Genomic DNA, 23,185 nt, shown 5'->3' with positions numbered 1-23,185 from the left:
CAGTTTTCGCATTGCCCTGGTCACTCAGAGCTCCATCCAACCCTCCATCTTCATCTTCATCACCACCAATAACTGGACTCCAGGGGGTCCTGTCCTGATTCCAATTACCATTGGCATTGCATTCTGCAGTGATGGGTCATCAGAGACTAATCGCCCAAAAGCTTAATTCATTTCTGCAATTATGCTCAATAATTCCAAATGACCTCTCCTTATTGAAGCATATTTATAGCCACTTGGGGCTGGATCTAAAAGTGAGACAGTTAAGACACAAGTGTACCATCATGTTGCTCATTACCACCATTCACCAAGTTTGTGCTTCTGAAATTGTGAAGAAACGTATAAAAAAAAAAAAAATCACATTCAGCATATGACATGTGCCTTTATCATCAGGTACACAATAACCTGAGAGCACCGTGTTCAAAAAGGCCACGCTCTTCTTCCACACAGTCTTTTATTTGTAAATAATAAAAATGAACTCTTGAATATAAAACATACACATCAGTAGAGCCACATCTGTTATACAAACAAGAACTGTTGCAGTGAATACTTCATCTTTCGTCTAGTATCGTGGTTTGGGAGTGGGGAGCCATGGGCTGTAAACAATCAGTATTCCTGGAGTAATACTGACAAAGGAAAGGGGCAGTCGGCCGTACCGCCAAGTGCTTCAACAAAAAAACATCTGCAAAATATGTCGTCTGCAAAACCAGGTTTCTTGTTGGCTTTAGAAGTCCAGTCCAAACCAATAGTAATAAACGGGGGGAAAAAAAACATGGTTTTCAGGAAGAGAAAGTAAACTTTGCTCCAATTGGTTCTGCTTGTTTTTCTGCAACTGGGACAAAATCAAAATAAAGGCCTATTGGCGCCCACTTGTGTCTCGTAGCCACTCAGCAGCTCAAGCACTGGACGCGTATTCCCCTCAACAAGACCAGGAATGTTTGTGTGTCAGCGATGCGTTTGTTCGTTCATAACTTAAGTTCAAGCCTAATTTGTATGTACAAAGTGTGCATGTCTGCGTGTATTGGTGACGGGTGTACAGTCAGATACACTCTTTTTTTATATTCATATATCTATATCTTTATAATTTATATCAAACTCATAATGATACTTCATATACATTTAGCTGTTATACACACATTCTCTATCTCTGTCTCTAGCCCCGACCGTCATAAACTACAGTTTAGACACCTACATCCTCGGATACGCCAGGGGTTCGAGTATGCTCAGTACTACAGCACTGTTGTTCAAAGGGTTCAAAGAAAAAAAATAATTCAGACAATTTCTTTTTTTTCTTTTGGAGACTTCCTAATACAGATATTTAGACCCAGAGTGGTAGGCGAGGCCTGGGTGGAATTGTCACCCTCCCCCCCATTAGATCCGCTCTTGTTAGGGGGCGGGGATGGCTTGGCTTTTCTCGGTTTGTATTCATATTCAGTACGAGCAAACTGTACAAGAACATGCAACATACAAGCTGGCCTAAAAGTATGTGGAACTAACACACATAGTCTAGTCTTTTTTTCTGTTTTTGTTTTTTTGAGAATTGTTCCTTAATTTGTCTCGTCTTTCGATTTTACAAAAAAGTAGAGAAACGAACCGAAAAAACGGAACGGAACGAAAGAAACGTGCATGCAGCTTGGGGGCCGGGGAGGGGGCGTCCCCGAGTCATGCTGCTCCCTCCCACAGGGGGAGTTCGAGGGGTTTGGGGAGGGGAGGAGACGGGCGGTGGCGGTCGGGCGGAGGGTATTCAAAGAAATGTGGCCTGGCCTTTGTCATTGGCCTTTGGCATGCCATCGCTCAAAAACCAAACATAGACATACACAGAGGGAGTCTGCACCATGTGGCACCATTCTGGACAGTAGGCAAAAACAAAGGCAGGAAAAAACAAAAGATCCAAAATCAAAAGTGAAATTCTAATCCGCAATTTGGTCTATGTTTTCTTTCCACACGGAAAAGGTTTGGCCTCGATTCGAATGAACGAGTCCAGCTTTTCTTGTCAAGGCTAAGAATGTGCGAGTGCATGTGCAGGCTCCCTTTCCATCACGGTTAAACGGGACCTGTCCCCTTGAGCTCATCACTATCGCCACGGTAAAACCTGAAGAGACAACAGCTGAACCTGTGAAGCCGCAACTATTTGCTACTTCCACACTTTTCCCTGTGGCCTGGCTGTAAGCTGTACTCTGATTGGTTGGAGGGTTACTAGGCGGAGAACCCCACTTTGTTTGGGTGCTCTGATAGTGGCCGCACAAGGAAATACGGAAAAAAGAAAACAATGTTGGACAGAAGCCTCCACTGCTGCAGGTCAGAGGAGAAAACAAAGAAAGCAAAACTTTGAACACAAAAAGGTGTAAGGAGGAGGGAGAGGGAAGGTGTGAGACGTGATTGTCAGACTCCAGCTAAGCTTTGATTGGCTAGTTCTATCTCTCCCTCTCTTTCTCACTCGCATTCCCTGTCTCTCCGTCTGGCTTTTCATCATTTGAAAGAGGGCTTCTCGTCGACATCCTCGGGGCGTGTTGTCACCCCTCTGCTCAGTAGTGGTCCAGTAGCTGTGGTCCATTATACTATTTTGTCACTTAAGGGGTGTTGAGGGGTAGGCGGTCACCGTCCGGTCACTAGGACCGAACGCCCGGCGGCGGTCCTGAGCTGTCCAGTGACGTCTGAGACGCCAGCCGTGTGAGCGGAGCTAATGTAGGGTCCACCAGGGAGGATGGTGGAAAAAGTTTGTACCAGCCGATCACCGTACTAGAGAGGTCCAGCTCCTCCAACAGTATCTGTGCTACACCCATGAAACATTTGTGGTCCAATCGTCCATAGTCACCCCACACTATCACCTGGAGGAAAGAACGGCAGATGAATTGATTTAGGATTAACTGAAAAGACAAAGGTACAATCACCACAACACATAACCTTGAAGATTTCCAGGTTCAAAGCGCAAAGGAAAACAAAATGCTCATAATAAAAGATTTTAAAATGCTTTATGCATCACTTCAAATGACTTACTTACCATTTATTTTTACTTACAGTTAATTATTTCTTTGTTTCCTGTAAAAACCTGATTGCAACTAAGTATTTGTAAGCAAATCAAATCACATTCTAATTTCTAATAAAATACACTGAAATTCCTTTAATTACAGGGGACTTATACCCGTAGTTGTGGCCCGTATCATAGTGTTAACGTGTTCAGTTCTAATCCTGCTAATTAAGTCAAAACAATAAAATAAACATTAAAAACAATGCACTTTCTCAACACACTCAGTTTTGGGGTTAAACAAAAGCTTGTAATTCCAGAAAAAAAGGTTGTCCACTGTGCTCACTGCGGCCTTCAATGATGCAAACGTTCTTCCCGTGCCTGTACCCTGATCTGTGCCTTGATACAATCTCAGTGTCTCTGAGGCCTACAGACAATCTCTTGGACTTCATGGCTTGGTTTGTACTCACATGCACTGTCAACTGAAGTTGAATTTACCACCACATTTTACCACATTTCCAATTTACCACGTCCCAAGCCTTCCCATAGGAACGTGAAAGGTAACCTTCGCGTCCCTATGATACGCACCGGATTGTGATTGACTCCAATGGAATGACGCTCCCTAACCCTAACCTTAATAGAAACCTTAACCACAACCATAATCATATGAGACTGTGTTTTCCAAAGCGATTCATGACAAAATAAAATAAATGTACAAGTGTAGATTCATTGCAAACGGTTCTCATCCGAACGTGTAACATAGAGACGATTTGTCACATATCGTCGGTATGTTACGCTTTGGGATGAGAACGTGTTGCAGATGGACTGCGATCAATCAAACTGCTGACAGGTGATCACTGGAAACAGGAAAGCGTCTCGGAAAAGCTTGTGAATGTACATGTTACATTTAGTTTTTTGTTTTCAGTAAAGCTGGAATAAACCTTATTTTACTTTGTAATTATGGGCATGAATCTGAGGTGAAAAATGAATTTAATCCATTTTAGAATAATGTCATATATGTGACGTGTACAATAACATAAATGTGGAACACGTTAAGCACTGTGAATACTCTCTGGATACACTGTAAAGGCTATGGACTATTGGGAAGTACCATAAGTCTATTGTTCCAAGATATACAGTCTATGGCAGTTTCACTGTAATGTCCCCAATAACACTCTGACCTTTCACTATTAATACATTTTTAACTAGAGCTTCTTCTTTCAATGAGTTTTCCCATTAAAAAAGTGATTCATGAAAAAATGTGATCATTACCTGAAGCACCTTGCCCTGGGGACTCTCATCGAAGAGCAGGTGCTGCTGGTAGAGCGGCTCCAGGGTCTTTCGTGCAATCTTAGTTTTCTTTTTGGCTTTACATGTTCCATTATCCAGCAGGTACACTTTTACATAGGGAGCTGAGAGAGTGGTCAGGAGAGGTTAAAAATAAGTTTTATGGGAAAAAACGGGGACAGTATGGAGGTAGCTTTAGGTTGCATCCACCTTAATTTAACTGTAAGTGCTACAAGGAATTAGTTTTGTATGAACGTGTGTTACCTGGGAGGGATTTAGAGCCTGGTTTGGGGGTAAGGCCTCGTGCCCTGATCACCTCCACCTCCAGCTGGCCTTTCTTGTCCATCAAACCAATCTGAACATCACCTGTGGAGGTTTTTTAAAACAGACCATTTCAGAGAATAATGTGCAACACACAAAATCTGTCTTTCTCAATCGAGCGGAGCTGATGAAGCTGTGACTCACCCATAGCTGGTGTCGCCAGCGTTTGTCTGCCCACTAGCTGACCGGGGCCTAATCCATCCAAGAAGTCGCTGAACTGACTGTCAGCACCCAAACGCATCCCTGAGAAGATCAAGCTGACATACACAAACACAAATGAAACCTGTCCTCAGTTTTTGACTCCGTCTAGTTTTTAGAGAATCAGTAAAAACCTTTTCCAAAAATTCTTAACAGTATTTGATGTTTGTTGTTTAGAAAGATAACTTTCTGTGTTCCCTGCAGCCAACAAAACAAAACAAAAATGATCTATTCTGATTGCTAAGAGTGCTAAAAGTAAGTAATAGAGGAACACTGACAGTGCCCTCTGTGTGTTGGCAATATTTTCAGCATGTACGTACTTCCCCTCAGAGCTGTAGCTGTTCATGCTGCCGTCGGTCGACTCTCTGCTCGCCTGTCGGTTCATGGCTGACCCTCCTCGTGGATACTCCACCGCCATGCCCGTCTCCACACTCCTCTGGATGCTGCTGCTGCCGGCCTTACCCACCTTCTTACCTGCTGACGCTTCTGTTGCAAACACAGGAAAACGGGCTTTAGCCACTGGTCTTTGCATGTGTCATTCAACCCTAGGTCCTAATCAGTTATCAGGCATCTCTGATGGATTTCTCTTTTTTTGTTGCAAAAATTCAACATGATAACTACAGCCTGAGATGTATCTCTTCAGGCCTTCCCATGCAAAATAACATCCCACGGTGACATCACCAGCATTTCAGTAATACACTATTGTACGACAGACAAATCTATGCAAATCTTTAGATGCTTTTATTTGGGAATTGTAAAAAAAATTTAATGGTACTTAGGTGATGAGGTCACTGCAGGAAAATCTGACTAAAAATCAAAAGTCAGTCCACTCACACCTCAAACGTTTAGCAGGGATGGAAAGGCAAAACTCAGAGGGTTGAGGAAATAACACAGTGTGTGCATCAAAAAGGAAGAGTTCAGTCATTTTCAAAAGCCTGCTGCTTGTTCATTTGTTTTTATCATAAACACAAAGTTCTTTCAGACCCACTTTGATTTTAAATCTAAAATTCAAAGACAAATATTGTATTCTCAGCTCATGAGAACACTCTGAATTCACTGAGTCAGGCTTCTTCCACGACCGAACCAGCCTTTAAGCATAATGGTTAAACAAGAGCGTGGAGTAAGGAAGCGTGCCGGAAACAGTTCAGGAACGGTGTACGGAGTGCTGGGAACATTCATCATTCCTAACTGAACCACTTCTTATGCTTTCTGTGCCTGACTTTGCCCTATTCTGCCTGCGTCTGTGAAAGTGGGACGTGAATGTGATGTTACATCGAACTGCTGCTATACAAAGTACTTAAGGACTAATGCTCCTCCTACTGTACAATGTGGGGTCACGCTCTGTTAATGATCCTGTATTTACTATTCTGTGTGGGGCAATGACAAATCAATTACTATTATTACACAGTTAACCTCCCTCCTTGTTGTATCCTACAGTCTCTGACTTCCTGCCTTTTGCTTTACCTTTCTGTCTGTCCGCCGCCTTACCCGCCGCCTCTGAAATAACACACATAACAACAACAAAGCCAGTAAACAACAGCAACATCAGCACACTGGTTACACTGGTAAACTTGTACATTTTTTAAAACTTGTTCTTCAGGATTTAGTGACCACACTGTATTTATGTATGTATGTATGTATGTGTCCTTTATAAAATCAAAGTACCACTTATGAAATCCAGCTTGCTTTGTGTAGATAAAGAAGCATCAGATTAAGGAATCAAGTTCAGTTTAAAATGTTATAAATGTTTTAAATGTGTCCCTAAAGTCCTTGAATTGTGTATTGAAGCAATATCAACTAAAATTAAACTAGGGCTAAGCCATACTTTTGTGCAACGTGCACCACAAGATGGTGCAGCAATTCATTGTAAGTCATTTTCATTGTAACCAAGTCTGTTCTTATTTACAGTAGTGCCTGGGGAAAGGCAAAGCCTCTCGAGGAAAGCTGGGGCACAGCAAAAAATTAAGAAAACCAGAAAACCTTCCAGTAAACCCTCCAGTACACCCACCAGTACACCCACCAGTACCCCGCTGTCGTCTGGGGGTGAAATATTTAGCAAAATTCTGCAAAAGGGTAGTCGTGAAAAAAATCCTATTAGTAAGTTAACTTTTCTTGATGAGTTCTTGAGTAAAATTGAATTTTTATGTGAAAACTGTTATTTAACATTTTTTCAAAGTTTTCAAATTTTTTTTAATGTGGAGATTTTGGTCATTTTTGAAAGTTAACAGACTCACAACACAGAAAGACAGAAAAAAAAAACAACACTCAAAAGTTTTTCCTTCTGGACGAATCTTTCCACGTTGTTTTTCTGGGACACTTGGTCAGTCTGTTGTCTGACCTGTCTGGCTAAGCTGCGAGGTACTTCGACTCCTTCTGGATGGCAGGATGGCGACAACACGCTGGCTCAAGCTTGAGCGCCGCTTCTTGATCCCGCTACCCAGGCTCCCGAGTGCCGTGTCTGACTGGCTGCCGTCAGCGTGCTCCATGCCGTAGATCTCACCACTGATGCTGGTGCTCTTCATCATGTGGCGACCCGATGCGCGCATGGCTCGGCTGATGGTGACATTATAAATGATAACACATGTTGTGATACCCTATTTCAAAACGTTTAAATGAGTGTGTGTGTGTGTGTGTGTGTGTGTGTGTGTGTGTGTGTGTGTGTGTGTGTGTGTGTGTGTGTGTGTGTGTGTGTGTGTGTGTGTGTGTGTACCTGAAGCGTCCGCGGGGTCTCTCTGACTGGATGGACATGTAGCTGGTGCTACTGATGCGAGAGGCACTGCTGGTTCGAGAGATGGCTGAGACGTCGCTGACATCACTGTCTGAGGACTTATGGGAAACATTTTCACTACTTCTCCTCTGGTCCTTATAGAGCTGCATGAACCACACATCATAAAACAGATATTTTAGAAAACTGCTGTGAAAATGAAGCAAGTAATTCTCAAGCCATCGCCATGGTGACTCGACACCAATCACATGCTCTAGGTTTAAAGCTGTAACAATACATGAGCAATAGATGGATTGTAATCACCTGCAATCATCTTCAGTGACTAAGTGAACGAAGCTAAATTTAAATAATTATTTACACTTTCTTCTGGGAAAACCCCCAAAATAAACCTGACATTTATTTTAGTTTTGACAAACTCAATCAATATGAATGAATTTAATATATAACAATAAGAAGATGGTATGTCTGGTATGTCCTTATATGGAAGCCTACTTTCAATATTCCTATGATGCATTGAGTATTTCCTTTTCAGTCACCTTTCTCACGCAACGTGTTAATAGACCTCTCTGCTGAATCACACTTGTTATTAATCTCTGTCTCTCTTCCACAGCATGTCTTCTATCCTGTCTTCCTTGTCTCCCCCCAACCGGTTGTGGCAGATGGCCCCGCCCCTCCCTGAGCCTGGTTCTGCAGGAGGTTTCTTCCTGTTAAAAGGGAGATTTTCCTTCCCACTATCGCCAAAGTGCTTGCTCATAGGGCAGGGGTGTCGAACTCCAGGCCTCGAGGGCCAGTGTCCTGCAGGTTTTAGATATCAGCCTGGGTCAACACACCTGAATCAAATGATTAGTTCATGACCAGGCTTCTGGAGAACTTTGAGAAATGTTGAGGAGGTAATTTAGCCATTTAAATCAGCTGTGTTGGATCAAGGACACATCTAAAACCTGCAGGACACCCACCCTTGAGGCCTGGAGTTCGACACCTGTGTCATAGGGGGTCATATGATTGTTGGGGTTTTTCTCTGTATGGATTATTGTAGGGTCTACCTTACAGTATAAAGCGCCTTGATACGACTGTTGTTGTGATCTGGCGCTGTATAAATAAAACTGAACTGAATTGAATATAAAATGCTAGCGTTCTGCTGCTGCATCCTGATTGGTCCATTTGCTGATAGCACAACACGCTGATTGATAGAAAATTGCTGTTAGTTACAGAAAAGGATTTTACAACATTATATTTGGCGTACAAGCTATTAAAAATCTAAAACTTGAACCAGGTGTTTTCCATATAGACTGTGCATCATGATGCATCTTTTGGTCTGAAAAGTGAGGGTGAAGAGGAAGAACTGCAATCTTTCTAATGACCAGCAGAGGGCAACTCTGAGTTTTTCATAAAGAAGTCTTCTTGTGTGGACCGCTAAAGGGAAAGAACACATTTGACTCCATTTTTCATGGCCTCAGGAAACTTCCTGACATGTTTATGGTCTCAATCACTAGTTTTAAGCTGGTTGTTTCGTAAATCATAGTACGCATTAGAGTGAAAAAGGATTATAAAGCAGCACAAACCTACTGTGTGCTACCATATGTCTCCCTTGGTTTACCAGTCAGATGTGAGTTCAGTACAGTGACAGACACTCATGCATTGCCATATAGGAGGATGACAAATTACAGGGCAACCAGCAATCTGAGTTGTTAGGTGGATGAGACTACTGTACACTGGGAACTCCAGCTGCTGCTAATGTTTTTAGATGCTTAGATGCATCCAAGCTCTAATCACCTTCCACCTAAATGTTGTGTTTGTTTTGTCTGCTATATTAAAACATGCTTTATTTTCTGATTAGCCTTCTGTAATGCATCACACAGACAAAAAGAAGAAGTTAAACTACTGGCATGTACATATTTTTAAACGTCACAATATCAATATTAAACTATTTTCTCTAAGGGAAAAAAATAGAGAAAGCAGCCGGTATGGATTATACATTTTAAGATTCCAAGCGTTAACTCAGTTCTTGAGTGGCTGCCCATTTGGAAATGATTCATTTTATGGAGTGGTCTTCACCATTACTGTACTGTAATTTATTACTTTCTCAGACAGTCAATGCAATTCGCTGCGATGCACTTGAGCAGCATTATGGTTCATTCTTTCTGTCTGGCTGGAACCTTTATTCTCCTCCTCCACTCTCCAGACGAGCTTGTTTTAAAGCGAATGGTCAGGCTACCTCTCGTTTATTCTTGAGCGCTCGGTCAAGGTCCTGTTGGCTGGAGGTGGCTGGAGCTGAGACCCGATTGGAATGAACCCTCATCTGGAGCTGACGGACACGCTCCTCTGCTACCAGGGCTGCACGGTGAAGGAAAGAAACTTGAAAAACTAGTACTTGATCGGACACTGCACAAAAATGACCCTATATGGGTCAACCTTTCTTTGTACCTTGTTCTACAGTGCTGCTCTTGGGGGGAAGCTGTGGGAGTTGCCTCACTCTGCGAGTTGATGAGGACGTCACCGAGGAGGAAAGAGACCCACCACTTTGGAGGTGTCCCCTAACACAAAACAACATGACGGAAAGCAGAAAACAGAAGGGAGAGGGGAAGGGGAGACATGGTGGAGAGAAGAAGTGTGAATATAAAGGAAGGATGAAAAGTGTGAAGATGGGAAGAAGGGAAAACGATATTAAAGTCATCACATTTGCAGTCGAGAGAGCCATTCGCTGGTGGAATTTGATGTCTTCACGTTATCCCATTCACACAGTGAACAAAATGTTGACAAGTACTCGACATTGGATGAACCTGCTGCAATTTCACATTTCTCGATGTTAGGCGAGTATCAATTGACATAAGGTTGCAAAACAAAGACATGACGACAGAAGCTATAGGAGGAACATCGACGTTGGAAACAAGACAACAGCAGCAGCAACATTTCGATCAAACATCATATTCACAGAGTGAAGCAAAGTGAGGCTTGTTTGGGGTTCACAGTGAGGGACTCTGTTGCCAGTAAGAGAAGCAAATCAAGATTTAAACAGTGAAACAACACACTGAGAAAGTGAAAGCCTTCAGGCACAAATCCCACCACGACTGTACACATCCATCCATTCGACACATCCATTCTCACATAACACTTATTCCCTCTCCTACTAGAAATCTTGAAATTTGGGGCTCCTTTCCACTGGACTACTAATAACAAGGGTTATTCATGACATTTTGTCATTTTATTTGAATATAGACTGCAAAGAAGTGGTTTGTAGCTTTTGGATCTGAGAAGTGAAACAAATGTACGAGTGCCTATAAACCAGCATTGTTTCTAATGGCCAGCAGGGGGCGACATCTCTGATTGCGAAAAAGTCTGGCTGAGTAAAAGGCTGTTTTGACAATTGTCCTCCCTTTCACTCAATCTAAACATTTTCTTGATGAGTCTGTGGTTTCATCCTAGTGTCAAGTCTTCTTTAAACCTTCAAGTTTTTAAGTTTTGAGACCTGAAATGTAAATGGAATGATTGAACACATTTAACACAATTTATTGGGCTATGTGCTGAATTTAGAGGTTAGAAGCAAAGTATCGTTCTGATACCAATACCAGCGTTGGTATCAATACAATACACACCTCTACTGGGTTTCTCAATCAGAGGCACCCTTAGCTCACCCATGAGCAGATATATTCCTGGTCATTGATAAAATTACTGTTAAATGAAGCTTAATCATTGTCCGAGTATTAAAATGTTGAGATATGAACACTTACCACAAATTCCCACATCCACTCAGAAATTACACATACAAACAATGACTGCAGAGTCCACACAACACATATACAACAACTACACAAACAGCAGCAGCATCTGATGAGATGCGGCAAAGACATTTCACCAAACACACATACAAATGCTGACAGAAGCAGCAGCAGCCCTGTGTCTTTCCTCTCCACGAGTCTCTACAGTGAGCAAACAAGACTCTGGTTAAATGAGTTAGAGGAAGGCTGATTTAAGATGAATCCATTTACCAAGGGGACACAGTGGGGCTTGCTTTCCCCTGGAGCCCATTTAAATGGAGGTGGACTTGTTTCTGGTGTACATACACACGAGTGCCATAAAAACCCGGAGCCCAGCAATACAGTGTGTAAGCAGCAGCATGCAGGGACAGAAATGGGGTTGAGGAATGGGAAAAATGGGGGGAAAGGAAGAATCCATAAAATATACAAGAAATGATGTTAAATGAAGGCAAACCTAAACAGATTCGTTTATGAGTAACATTAGTTTAAATTTAATTAACATTTTAACAATACAAACTTCATAAGAAAAGCATGAAAAAGTTTTGCACTAAAGCATCACTACACTTTTAACCATGCCTCCAAACACAATGAGGACTATTAATAGTTTTATGCTTCTGTGTTCACAGCCTGAAGTCGCAAATGATTGCATGTCCCTCAGATAGCGCTAACCAGCATATGTCAGCTTGTGTTTATGGTAGTAGACGGCACACTGGAGCAGCTGGACCCAAATATAGTAATAGATCTGGATGGAAGTCACAGCACTTTCAGTCCTTTACCAGATTCAGTCCCAACATTAAAACCAGGCAAAACAAGTAACGCACTGATTTCAGGTGTTGCAGTTTACAATATGCTTTATATTGTAAGGTGAACATCCTAAAACATTTATATTAGAACACCCCAATGATGAGACAACCCTCTATGAGAAAGCACTTGGTGATTGTGAGAAGAAAGAACTCCCTTTTAACAGGAAGAGACCTCTGACAAATCTGGCAAAGCATCAACAGGAAGTAATAAAGAAGCAAACCAAAGGATTTGATGCCAGCATCCCAGTGCAACAGAACAACTGTCGAGGCATGCAGACTCCATGTCCCTACAGATCTCTCCCAAGGTGTCATAAAATTTTACAGGGTGGTTTTAATGTTGTGGCTGATTGGTGTCTATATAAACATTACAGAGGGTAATGTATAACGCAGATGTTTAGCTGGCTGCGCAATTAAGGCTTTGATTCACTGTATATTTCCATGTGCCCAATGAAGCCCTGACCCCTGGGTACTCCACTCAGTGTTAATAACTGGCATTTTTACACATTATCATGTCATTATCAGCAGCTCCAATGTTTAAGAAAATATTAAACACAGAACCTAATTTCCTTTTTTATAAGCATTTTAGCACTTTCACTTTGGAGATGCTAATAGTAGCAATTATTCATTATATAAAAAAAAGTGACTTTTCCTACTACTTAACTAAAAGTCTTTAGTATCCTAAACAAAGAGGCATCTCTATGGTATACATGCAGTGGAAGAATCTAAGACTTTTATAGCACTGTCTAAAAAATAAAGCCCTACAAAACATATGTGGTAAAACCAGCAACATAAATTCCTGGTGTGACACATAACATTTGTATCAGAATATCTTTCATGCTTACAAGGACCACATGGAGCCCTTGGGAAACACGTACTGACACTATGTTCCATATCTCGATCATTTATTGCACGATGATGTACTACACTGTCACTGCAGATCAGCAGATACATTCATCTCCACTGAAATCAATGTGCACTTACAGGCTCTTTCTGACCACGACAACACAGAAACAGCCAATGAAAAAGGACCCTAAGTGATAACTGAAATTAAACTCACTAATTAGCTTGTGCTTGAAATTAGACCGTGGCAACCCCTTAAACTGAAAATCAAAGTGTCAAAACTGCTGATCCTGCAATGGTTCCTTGCATGTCTTACAATCTCCACAGACTCTCATATATTAAAATGCTGATACAGGCAACTTTACTCAATCGGACTACTGTCATTTGTGTCAGTGACCTGGTTCTCTTCATCTTGTTTGTCCTATTGGTGCTTTTTGGGATATTTTTAGTATAATTATATGACAAATATCACCTGCTGTCTGCTACAGTCCATTAATGCTAATTTATGAGTCTGCTTACTTAGCTCTAATTAGCAGATATATATGATGCAAATGTGCCACCTTCTGGCTCTAGCAGTGAAATACAGTAGCAGCCAAGGTGCTAGCATTGTGACTTCGAAATTTTAGAAATCCATGCTAACTTTCACAGTGGTTGTGCCTAACTGTGGCTAAGCATTAAGGGCCTCATAAAATACTTGGACCTATTTATAACTAATATCTGCTACCAAGTACTAAAACACAGCTTCTTCCCAGCTGGTGAATGCATCTAAGAAGCTTTGTGTGAAAACAAGCCACCTGAAATATGCTGAGCGTGCCGCACACGCCTTACCTGCCACTGTCAAAGAGCTTCCTGCCAAGAGTGTGGCTTTCAGGTGTTTCCAGGGTCCGAGGCTTCCTGGAGAATGGTGGATGAGTAAAGAGGACAATACACCACAGAACAAAAAAAGATGGATGGATGGGTGAATGAGGGGATGGAAGAGAGCATGATGGTGGATAAATCATTTCAATTTAGAAGGGCCTGACTCTGTCTGGAGCCGTCACCGGCCTTATAAGTTTATGATCTGTAAAACAGGAAATAGGAGGAATCCTGTGATGGATGGTAAGATGATGATAGGAATAAGGAGTGTTATACAGTCATGCTTCATCTGTAAGTGTGCCTGTGTGCGTGTGTGTGTGTGTGTTCATAAATGTGTGTGTGTGTTCATAAATGTGTGTGTACCTCTTCTTTGTACTGAGGTGAATTAAACTCTCTTGAGACGGAAGTAGTATCCATATTCTCCATTCACGGACATGAAGATGACAAGGATGATCCATGCACCGCCCCACGCACAAACACAAACACACCCACAGAGACACACACACGATCACACTTATGATATGAATTGTGGATTGCATGAATTTTATACCACTAATGAGTAATACGCCTTCAAAAAAAGACTTCCCAAGACTAAGAGGAGAAGGAAAGCACACAGAAGCTGCGGATGCAAATTCCTAAAACAAAAATGTAACTCGGAGAGACTGTGGGAAGCAAAAGCAAAAGGGCAGGATTTCACACCAGAGCCAGTACAAACTACCTTAACTTCAAACGAGCACAAACCTGATACTAAAAATCACAAAGAACAGAAAGTCAACTAAACAAAGATACAGCAACAACAATCACGACCGAAAACTGCTGCTACCACTCTTTGCATTAAAGGGCAAGCCAGAAGAACACAACCCACACACTAAAAGCCACACAAATAATCCTTTACACAATGTGAGCGACAAAGTTAAAGAAAAAAATTGTATATGCCTAGAGGACTTTTTTTTTTATTGGGACAAGTTCTACTTTGTAGATCGTATTCACTCTCACTGAGATCAGCTCATCTATTACTAAAGTTTGCAGCAGAAGGCTAAATTGCCAAAAGTGATAATAGATTGTGATTTTATCTTGTATTTGTCCAAATAAAAATGCAGTCAAAGTAAAAGGTAAGTCAATAGCAATAAACCTATATTTCTTGTATATATTCTTGTCTGCTTGATGTGCAACTACAACTAGAAGGTGTTAGCGTAGCCTAGCATACAGTCTTAGATTAACGAAAAAGCTAGTCTGGCAAAGTCCAACCAAAGTATTACTGCTGGTCATATATTTTCAGAAATGTTACCTAAAATATCTTTTGTAATTGATTTATGATGACCTCTTGAAATTTGAAAGCCAAAACCTATTGGTCTAGCAATGAAGTTGTACTACATGCTACAAGTGTTGCCAAATCTTTAGACTTTTTCCTCTTTTTGATTTTGGAAGTAGATAAAGTCATATCCAGACTTCCCCTTTACTAAGGATCTAAACCTTGTCCACCCAAACCTCTAAAGCTCACTAATCAGTTGGCATTTGTTATTTATTGCATCATTAGGACAAAGTCAGGGTAGTTATTACCCCATGTACTGAGTTTAGGCTAGTTTGCGCTATATTTTGTACTAAAATTAGTTTAATTACACTTGTTTTATATGATACAAGATAAAGTCACTTGCCAAACTTGCGGAGAGCTGACGAATTGGAAAGTTGAAAAGGTTAAATTGTAAAATCACTACTAGTCATTCATAGAAATATAACAATCTGGCAAAAAGAGCTTGGCATTTGCCTCAACCCAATAAGACCCAACTAAGCCAAGAATATTTCCACTGGGTTTGACAAAAATGTGTTTCTTACTAAAACTACTGTAAAAAAAAAAAAAAAAGAAAGAAAGAAAGGAAAAGAAAAAGAAAGTAACTTGGCAAACTTTAGTGTTTGGGTCATAATGGCGTGATATTTTAAGGCACAAGTCAAGCTCCGACAAGAAGCAATTGGGTGAGAATGGTCCACAAAAGGGTACCTGTCATCTTCAGGGGAAGCATGTTGAATAAGAATCCTTGGACTTGCCGGACGTCTTCGGGGCAGGGAATGGGACAAAGATTTTCTATGCGTACACATACAAAATACATCACCCATAGGACCAAATCAGCAAGTCATTAAAAATTCAAGAGATTCGCTTTTCCAGTGTCAGGAAAGTGCACAGTAAAAAGTTGTTTTTGCTTGCCATTGCTATGGGTACATTTTGACTACCTGGGAGTAACAGAACAGGCTGTAAACACAATATTAGCACGCTATCACCTTATAAACTGGATATGGCAAGTTTGTTAGCAAATGTTTCCCCATTTTCACATTCCACATTAGCTTTATTTTGTGTTGTGTTTCTAGACACTTAAACGCAAGTCTATATTTTTCTTTTAGCTTTAGCTTTTCGTCTCATTTTCATGGACAGCAAAGATCAATTGTTCGGGCATTTCTTTTCTGCATTAAAACGTGAAACACTTATATGTGAATCCCACTGTTTACAGTGAAGTTATGTTATCACTTTACAACCAGAAGGAACAACATGAACGACACAGTGACTCTGAAGTAAATGGACAAATGCCAACAGGACTTTTGTATTAAGCATTGAAAAGACAAAAGTAACTGAAAAGACGGTCTACTACAAAGCAAGTTCAGAAGAACCAGGCTTTTTTAATCTTTGCTTGCAGGGTGGGTCTACCTTTGATTAATGCTTCACCTGAGGCTTTACAAAGGGATTTCACTAACCAACAGGTGACATCACCGTGACTACATCCATAATTTATATACAGTCTATAGGCTCAAGAGGTTTACTTATTGTGTCTCTTAGAATTAGTAAAACTGCATCATTTACACTTATTTTTGCTAACCAACTGATCTTGCTTCGTAGTACATCCTTTCGACCATCTAATGTTGGGAATAATTTCAAGGAAGTGACAAATCAAAAATTGTAAGGTAAACTGATTCCTTTGTCTGATAGCTGGTTATGAAGTTGTCTTTAAACTGACCCAAATACTCAAAATGCTGCTTGCCAATGAGACTTTGCGAAAATCACAACACCATCATGAACAACCTTGAGGACAGAGGTAACAAAGGGGATTTGCTGGAATAGTAGAGTGGAGCACAATAGTAGTGTAGGTGGGGTGAGGATGATATCAGGCTAGTGTAGGATCATTCAGAGGTGAAGGAACTACAAAGACCAGGGAAAGCTGAAGTGCAGGAGGACTACAGGAAGGGGGTTGGGCACAGAGGCTGGTACCTTTCAGTCTCTGGTGAGGGGGCATGATTGTTTGGAGCCAGACAGTTGGCACTAGCGCTCCTAACCCTGTCCAGAGAAGGCTGCAGATCACTAGAGGCACCACAGCACAACATGCCATCCAATGGAGGAAGAGGAGGAGGAGATGGAGAGGAGACAGGGTGGGAGGACAAAAACAGACACAAAGAGAAAAACAATGGACAAACAGAAAAAGTCTTTTAAAAGAAAGTCTGGTTAGATTTCCCAAATCATAATGCTGTTCTAAGAAATTAAACCATGACTGACCCAGCTGGTGTCAGGATGGCAGTGTCTGTACATTGTAATGGTTGACATGGAGATGGAGTATGGAGGAAAACGTGTCTTCTAGCTGTTACTGCCAAAACTAGACTGATTGATCTCTGCATTTTTCCCAACGCGGAACACTTAAACATCCATGTTAACCATCAACCATCATCAATGTGTGTGTGTGCCTTACCGATGTGTCACCTCATCATTAGACCACAGATGTGTGGTGGAGCGGCATGTCGCCATGACCATTTTCAGTCTCGCTACAGAGTTACTTATTTAATATGCAAGCAGCGTGGAGCTACTGATGAAATGGAAATTTCAAAAAGTGGAATCATTTGTTAACGAAACTAAAGAAATGAAAGAAAACAGGTTGGAAACTAATCAGAAGACTCTGCTGTGATGGAAGGACTGAACCGTTAACCAGTCCAATATAAGTTGACACTGGTACTACAAATTGTCTGATGGCTTCAGTATGCTTCAAATGGAGCGCGAAGAGCAAGAGCAACATCTAATAGCACCTCAAAGAACCTTTCTGACAATGAAAATGTCATCTCAGTCAATTATTTTGTTGTCTTTTTTCAAAGTCTTACAGTCATACTTTTTCTCTGTCGCTCTTGGCTAGGAGCGCTCAAGGTATGACAGCAGACAAAAAGTAGGCGCCATTTTTTGTAATCAAGTTCACACAAGTAAAGGTTCTGCAGAAACCCTTTAATAACTGCTGTTAATAAACAGTAAAACTTTTATTAACGCCTTAATGACAGTGAATGTTATGCTACATAACATTATACTGAAGCTCTTCTGGTTGTTTATCCAGTTATTCAAAAACTGCATTAGATCTGTGATTGCTAAAGTGTGAGTTCTGCAAGAGGTCATTTGAAATAAAAGCTGTTGATGGTGAATCAATTTCAGAAAAAGGTCCAAATGAATCTATGAAAACAAAAAGATGAATAATAAAATGTACTCATGTAATAACTTATGTGGATGCTCCTGAAGAAGACATCCACGCAGGAAGCAACAAGGACTGATGTGGCAATCAGAGAACAAAAAAGTCGTCGGGATTCAGTAACTTGAAGCGACGAGTCAAAGTAACCGCTGGTAACGAGAAGTGGGCGGGTCCAAATGTAAACTTTTTCAACTTCAAGGCAAGTGATTGTATGAAATACCATAGAAGGATGCTGTTGGCTGGAATGTGACTGCATATTACATACAATATAGTGTTACTAAGGCAACTAAAGCCTGGATTGTCCTCAAGCGATTAAATGTCTGCAACAAAGCAGCAGGTGACGAGCAAATTGTTCCCTGTGCTGTTGCCCCTTTGGTATTGTGTGCTGACAAGAGATACTGCATTCTTTTAAATGGCCAGCAGGGGGAGACACCTGATGTCCATTTGAAAACAAACATGGGGAAATGATCAAACACATTCAAGAAAAGATCCTTCTGAAAACCTTATGGGCTCAATTAAACATCTGAAGTACTATATAATGCAATTAATATTTAATGGGCATTATTTTTTTTATCATGGTCCCCCTTAGAGGGATAACTTTATTTATTTAAAAAACAAAAAGCAAAATGTTCAGCTTGAGGATTCACCAACAACAGGTGACAACTCTGAGCAGGTCAATCTTTTACATACAGTCTGTGATCTACCTTGGTAAAATGTGAGTTTTCTAAAAGTGGCATGAGAATAGGAATACGACACAGGGAAAGTCCCTTCAGATTTGGACACTTTCTCCATTTGAACCAATTGAACTGAAGACTTACCTATTTGCCTGTTTGCGGAAACTGCTGAACAAAAGTGGCATCTTAGGTGGCAGTGTGTTATTGTGCCTAGTAGGTCTCCTGATGTTAGCATGCATGCAGCAGACACAAGCAGGAAAGGAAGCCGGAAGGAAAAGGAGGAAGAGCAGAAAAAAAGTATATAGGAGTGCATGGACAACAGAAAGATACAAAGGGGGAAAGAAGTGGCATCTTATCCAGTGATCTCATTGATTTTTGATTTGTTAATTATTTAGATTTATTTATCAACATGTTTCTAGATATTGTGGTCATTGCAAAAATCACTGGCTAAGATTTTAGGGTGTTAAAGCATAAGTAAGCACATTATCTCTGCATTAAGAGCGTACAGTCAGCAGCAGCCAGATCTCTTCTCTACAGACAAACTTAGCACTTTACACCCTCCTTTCCACAAACACTTGTACACTTATACACTTGTGTGTATAAAAAGTACAAAAAGTGTCCTAGGTTAGATACTAACACAGCTACGGTTGTATAGGGGGTTTATATACCTCTAACAAAGGTATATATAGTGTAACTTACCTCTTTGGCTGTGTGCTCAAATGGCACAAATGTAAAAGTCACTACACTACACGTGAACTTAAAAATATAAATAATAATCAGTAAGAGTCATTACATGAAAACTGTCACGTTTGGGTTCCTAACATTTAAAGGGAAAAACAAAACCGCCAAAAATATAGTTTCCAGTGACCAAACACACTAAATGCAAAATGTCTCCTGTGTCTCATGTAATATATGTAATAACTTTTTTGTATTTTGTTTAAGCAGCACCAACACTTCTCTCTTAATGGGAAATGTAGCAATCAAGTGTGAAAAATAAGTATTTTTGGATGAAATAATATTATTCATGTTTTTAATTAATTTAGAGCCATGCAGGTTTACACAGGCTTACAAACAGCACTGTATATGTGTGCATACTGGTGTTAACTTTGACCACATAGAGAAATTCTGACACATCATTTTGAATTTTTCTATCCAATTTGATTTTACCTCATCTCAGGCTATAGTGTTGGCTGTATTCCTGTGACTGGGCCAAACTAACTATCTGACAAACAAGTGTATTAATAAAAAAGATATTTGACGAGTTCCCGAGCTTTCAAATCGTGCATTATTGCAGGTTTTAAAATATGCTATGAAACACAAAATTCATAGTTTGGTTTTGACCAGAAACAGGAGGACCAGTACAGTTTCCATGGAATGACCCAAAAGCCTTCAGACTAAATAAAGATATTGGAGCATCATGCAAAAAGTGCCCTAAATCGTTTCAGTCAGAGACAGAATTGGTGCATATTCATCATTTGGACGTATGAAAGCAGGTGTACACTAAGCAACATTTCGTTTTAAGTCTAGCCCAGGGGTGTCGAACGCCAGGCCTCGAGGGCCAGTGTCTGGGTCAACACACCTGAATCAAATGATTAGTTCATGATCAGGCTTCTGGAGAAGTAGTAGAGAAATGAAATGTTGAGGAGGTAATTTAGCCATTTAAATCAGCTGTGTTGGATCAAGGACACATCTAAAACCTGCAGGACACCCACCCTCGAGGCCTGGAGTTCGACACCTGTGGTCTAGCCCCTGCAAGCTGTACTGTTGGACTGATTCTTGAAAAGCAGCAAAGTCTGAAACCAAGCATGGTCCTGTAGTGTCCTCTTGTGGATCTGAGGCAGCAGTACAGCTCGATTACCACAGAATTTCAGCTCACTGGCCTCCTTTTTGTCTCCTTATTTAGACATGACACATTGTGTTTTTCTTACAGTTATTTCATTTAATGAACGGACTAAAACCAACTAATGTGTCTGTGTGTAAGGTCTGATATAACTCGGTTCTCTTTTGTAATGCTGGGAAGTCAAAGTTTGCATAGGATTTGTTCACATTTCTTTTCTGTATACATTTCACATTACACGGGATTTTTATTACCTCGATTTCAGAGGCATATTCGTTTCACTCTTAAATAACAGTCTTGAGCGACAGACTGCAATTAGAGACAATCTGACAAAAACACACCTCATCCACAACCAACATGTAAACATGTCACGATTGGCCAGTTTACCTGGTGTGCAGGCACTCAGCACTTTTGCCTCGCATTGATTGGTGGATCGTGAAGACCTCACTGTGGTAACCATGGGGATGGATGACATATGAGGAAATCAACAACAGTTAAAAAAACCCCAGAAGAGCAGAGGGGAGAAGAGAGTGAATAGGAAAGAGAGCTTTGGCTGGTTCCACACAGTCACACAGATTCAGAAATTCAGTTTTGCAATCGAGAGCTTTCAACCTAAACACTGAGGTCTGAGGTCACCTCGTGCAACATGAAACTCAACAGATAGCTACGGCATCAAACGCTTTTCAAGAAACAAAACAAAAACAGACAAAAAGCAGCAACTATTTAAATCTAAGAGACCAGTAAACAAAGTTTGACTTGGCAACACAGGCACTCACACTCTGTACACACTTTTTCAGCGGATGCGGATTTGCACAAAAAACTAGGCCCTTGTACAACATAAAGCAACTCTGATGACATTTACACTACAAGTGGTGACCAAACACAGGCACGCACCTGTCGTCCAGATACCCTTCCCCTTGATGGCGACCTCTACCAGCGTCGTAGTAGCGGGACGGAGAACGAGAACGGTGACCGTGAGAAAGCTCATCATCCAGGCTCCTGAAGGAAATGTAAATAAATAAATAAATGGATGGACGGATAAATGAGAGACTGACTTGTGAGGTTAGTGGTCAGGTGGTATTGCGGCACACTGCTGCTCGGTTTCATTTAGCTCAGTCACTAAAAGCAGAGCTGGCAGCACTGCATGTTCTGAGCCAGACAGACATTTCATTAGTAGATGGACTCAGTTTGCTGGCTTCCACAAACACTCATGTCCTGTCTGTTTTTGCTGAATCTTGGTTTTGCCTCTTCCATGCATTCACTATCGTCTCCCCAGGCCGATATCGGTCTTTTTAAGTAATCATCGTCAGACGTGAATCGACAGAGCTCTTTCAAAGGACTCAGCAATCGGTCCAGGGCAGTGCGTTCGAGACAATTTATGGCTAAAATATAACCGTTTGGACAAATAATGGGGAGTAAAATCCTGCCTTACTCAACCCTCACCTCTGGAGGGGGACATTGGGTGGCCGCGACCGGATGCGCCCCTGCTCCTCTCGATGAGGGGAGACGGAACGAGAACGTATGTGATGGGTGGGGGTCCTCTGCTGCTCAGGGACCTCCAGGGTAGATGTGGACTCCCGCTGCCTCTCCCTGCCACGTCCATCTGCTGCTATGGAGAAATGGCAGCACACATGCGCACGTACATAAACAAGATCATAGCAAAGTAAGTGCAATTCAGAGTGTATACTTTAATAGTGACAAAACCTTCAGTCTGTTAAATTCATAAGAAAGGAACGGTATAAAGCAGTACTACATAATCCATATACAGTCTCTTCTTGAGTGAATAATATTACTAAAATAGGTTTGTTAACTCTAAGGTTTTCCATATGATCCTGGCAAACATTAATGATATACAATAACTGTCATTATGCATACATGGGAAGATGCGTGGGCCTTGAAGTTGCAAAAATGTGCTAATGGCTTTAAAATATGGCTGTTAGTCAAGATCAGTAGTGGAACATAGCCAATATAGCCAGTATGAATTAGAGTGAAATGCATTTTTCTACAGTATCTTTTTTTAATCTGCATTGTTTCTTATCCACCACCATATCTGCAAAGCCATACATTAGCTACAGTCAGGCCGAATTACATTTATCATTTGCCTACAAGACAACTTCTGAACTGTTTCCACTTAAAAAGAAAAAAAATCATATTAAATCATAACATTTGTGACTAAATCTTGTTAACAGTCTGCTGTTTTATACCATGTACATTTAATTCCATTCTAGTCACCTGCTAAGTTCTGAACTAAACTAATGTCTATTACCCTTACAACATGCTATTAGCCTTCTACACATTAGCACTAAAAATACAGAGGAATTCATGATACTACCTCATATTTGATAATTAAATTCATGTTCATTTTCTGCTACCTTACAGCATTTGTTTATAACTAAGCTAATGTCTGCTACCCTCACAACACATTCTCACCAGAGTGATCATCGTGT

General features: G+C 40.9%; 1 protein-coding gene across 6 annotated transcripts in view; it reads right to left on the bottom strand.

Moving 5' to 3' along the window:
* Positions 1–440: 440 nt before the first annotated feature.
* Positions 441–23,185, bottom strand: part of rims1a (regulating synaptic membrane exocytosis 1a) — a 110,084-nt gene continuing 87,339 nt past the window's right edge. The window contains exons 18-35 of one of the 6 annotated variants that reach the window (XM_006806963.2): positions 22,182–22,347; positions 21,633–21,737; positions 21,126–21,185; positions 19,046–19,123; positions 17,000–17,089; positions 15,743–15,826; positions 14,110–14,166; positions 13,720–13,785; positions 9,918–10,027; positions 9,709–9,827; positions 7,479–7,639; positions 7,107–7,321; positions 6,233–6,265; positions 5,089–5,254; positions 4,715–4,827; positions 4,514–4,615; positions 4,235–4,374; positions 441–2,825 (exon numbers count right to left, since the gene is read on the bottom strand). In XM_006806963.2, the coding sequence (XP_006807026.1) occupies positions 2,607–2,825; positions 4,235–4,374; positions 4,514–4,615; positions 4,715–4,827; positions 5,089–5,254; positions 6,233–6,265; positions 7,107–7,321; positions 7,479–7,639; positions 9,709–9,827; positions 9,918–10,027; positions 13,720–13,785; positions 14,110–14,166; positions 15,743–15,826; positions 17,000–17,089; positions 19,046–19,123; positions 21,126–21,185; positions 21,633–21,737; positions 22,182–22,347 (2,084 nt within the window). In that variant the 3' untranslated portion in view covers positions 441–2,606. The remainder of the gene's footprint in view (positions 2,826–4,234; positions 4,375–4,513; positions 4,616–4,714; positions 4,828–5,088; positions 5,255–6,232; positions 6,266–7,106; positions 7,322–7,478; positions 7,640–9,708; positions 9,828–9,917; positions 10,028–13,719; positions 13,786–14,109; positions 14,167–15,742; positions 15,827–16,999; positions 17,090–19,045; positions 19,124–21,125; positions 21,186–21,632; positions 21,738–22,181; positions 22,348–23,185) is intronic. The other 5 variants (XM_006806965.2, XM_087850407.1, XM_006806966.2 and 2 more) reach the window with 5 other exon arrangements.

This window comes from Neolamprologus brichardi, chromosome 13 (assembly GCF_056152115.1).
Source record: "Neolamprologus brichardi isolate AB-2024 chromosome 13, ASM5615211v1, whole genome shotgun sequence".
Taxonomy (NCBI): domain Eukaryota; kingdom Metazoa; phylum Chordata; class Actinopteri; order Cichliformes; family Cichlidae; genus Neolamprologus; species Neolamprologus brichardi.
Note: the sequence above shows the minus strand (reverse complement) of the source record. Positions and strands in the feature narration are given on the sequence as shown.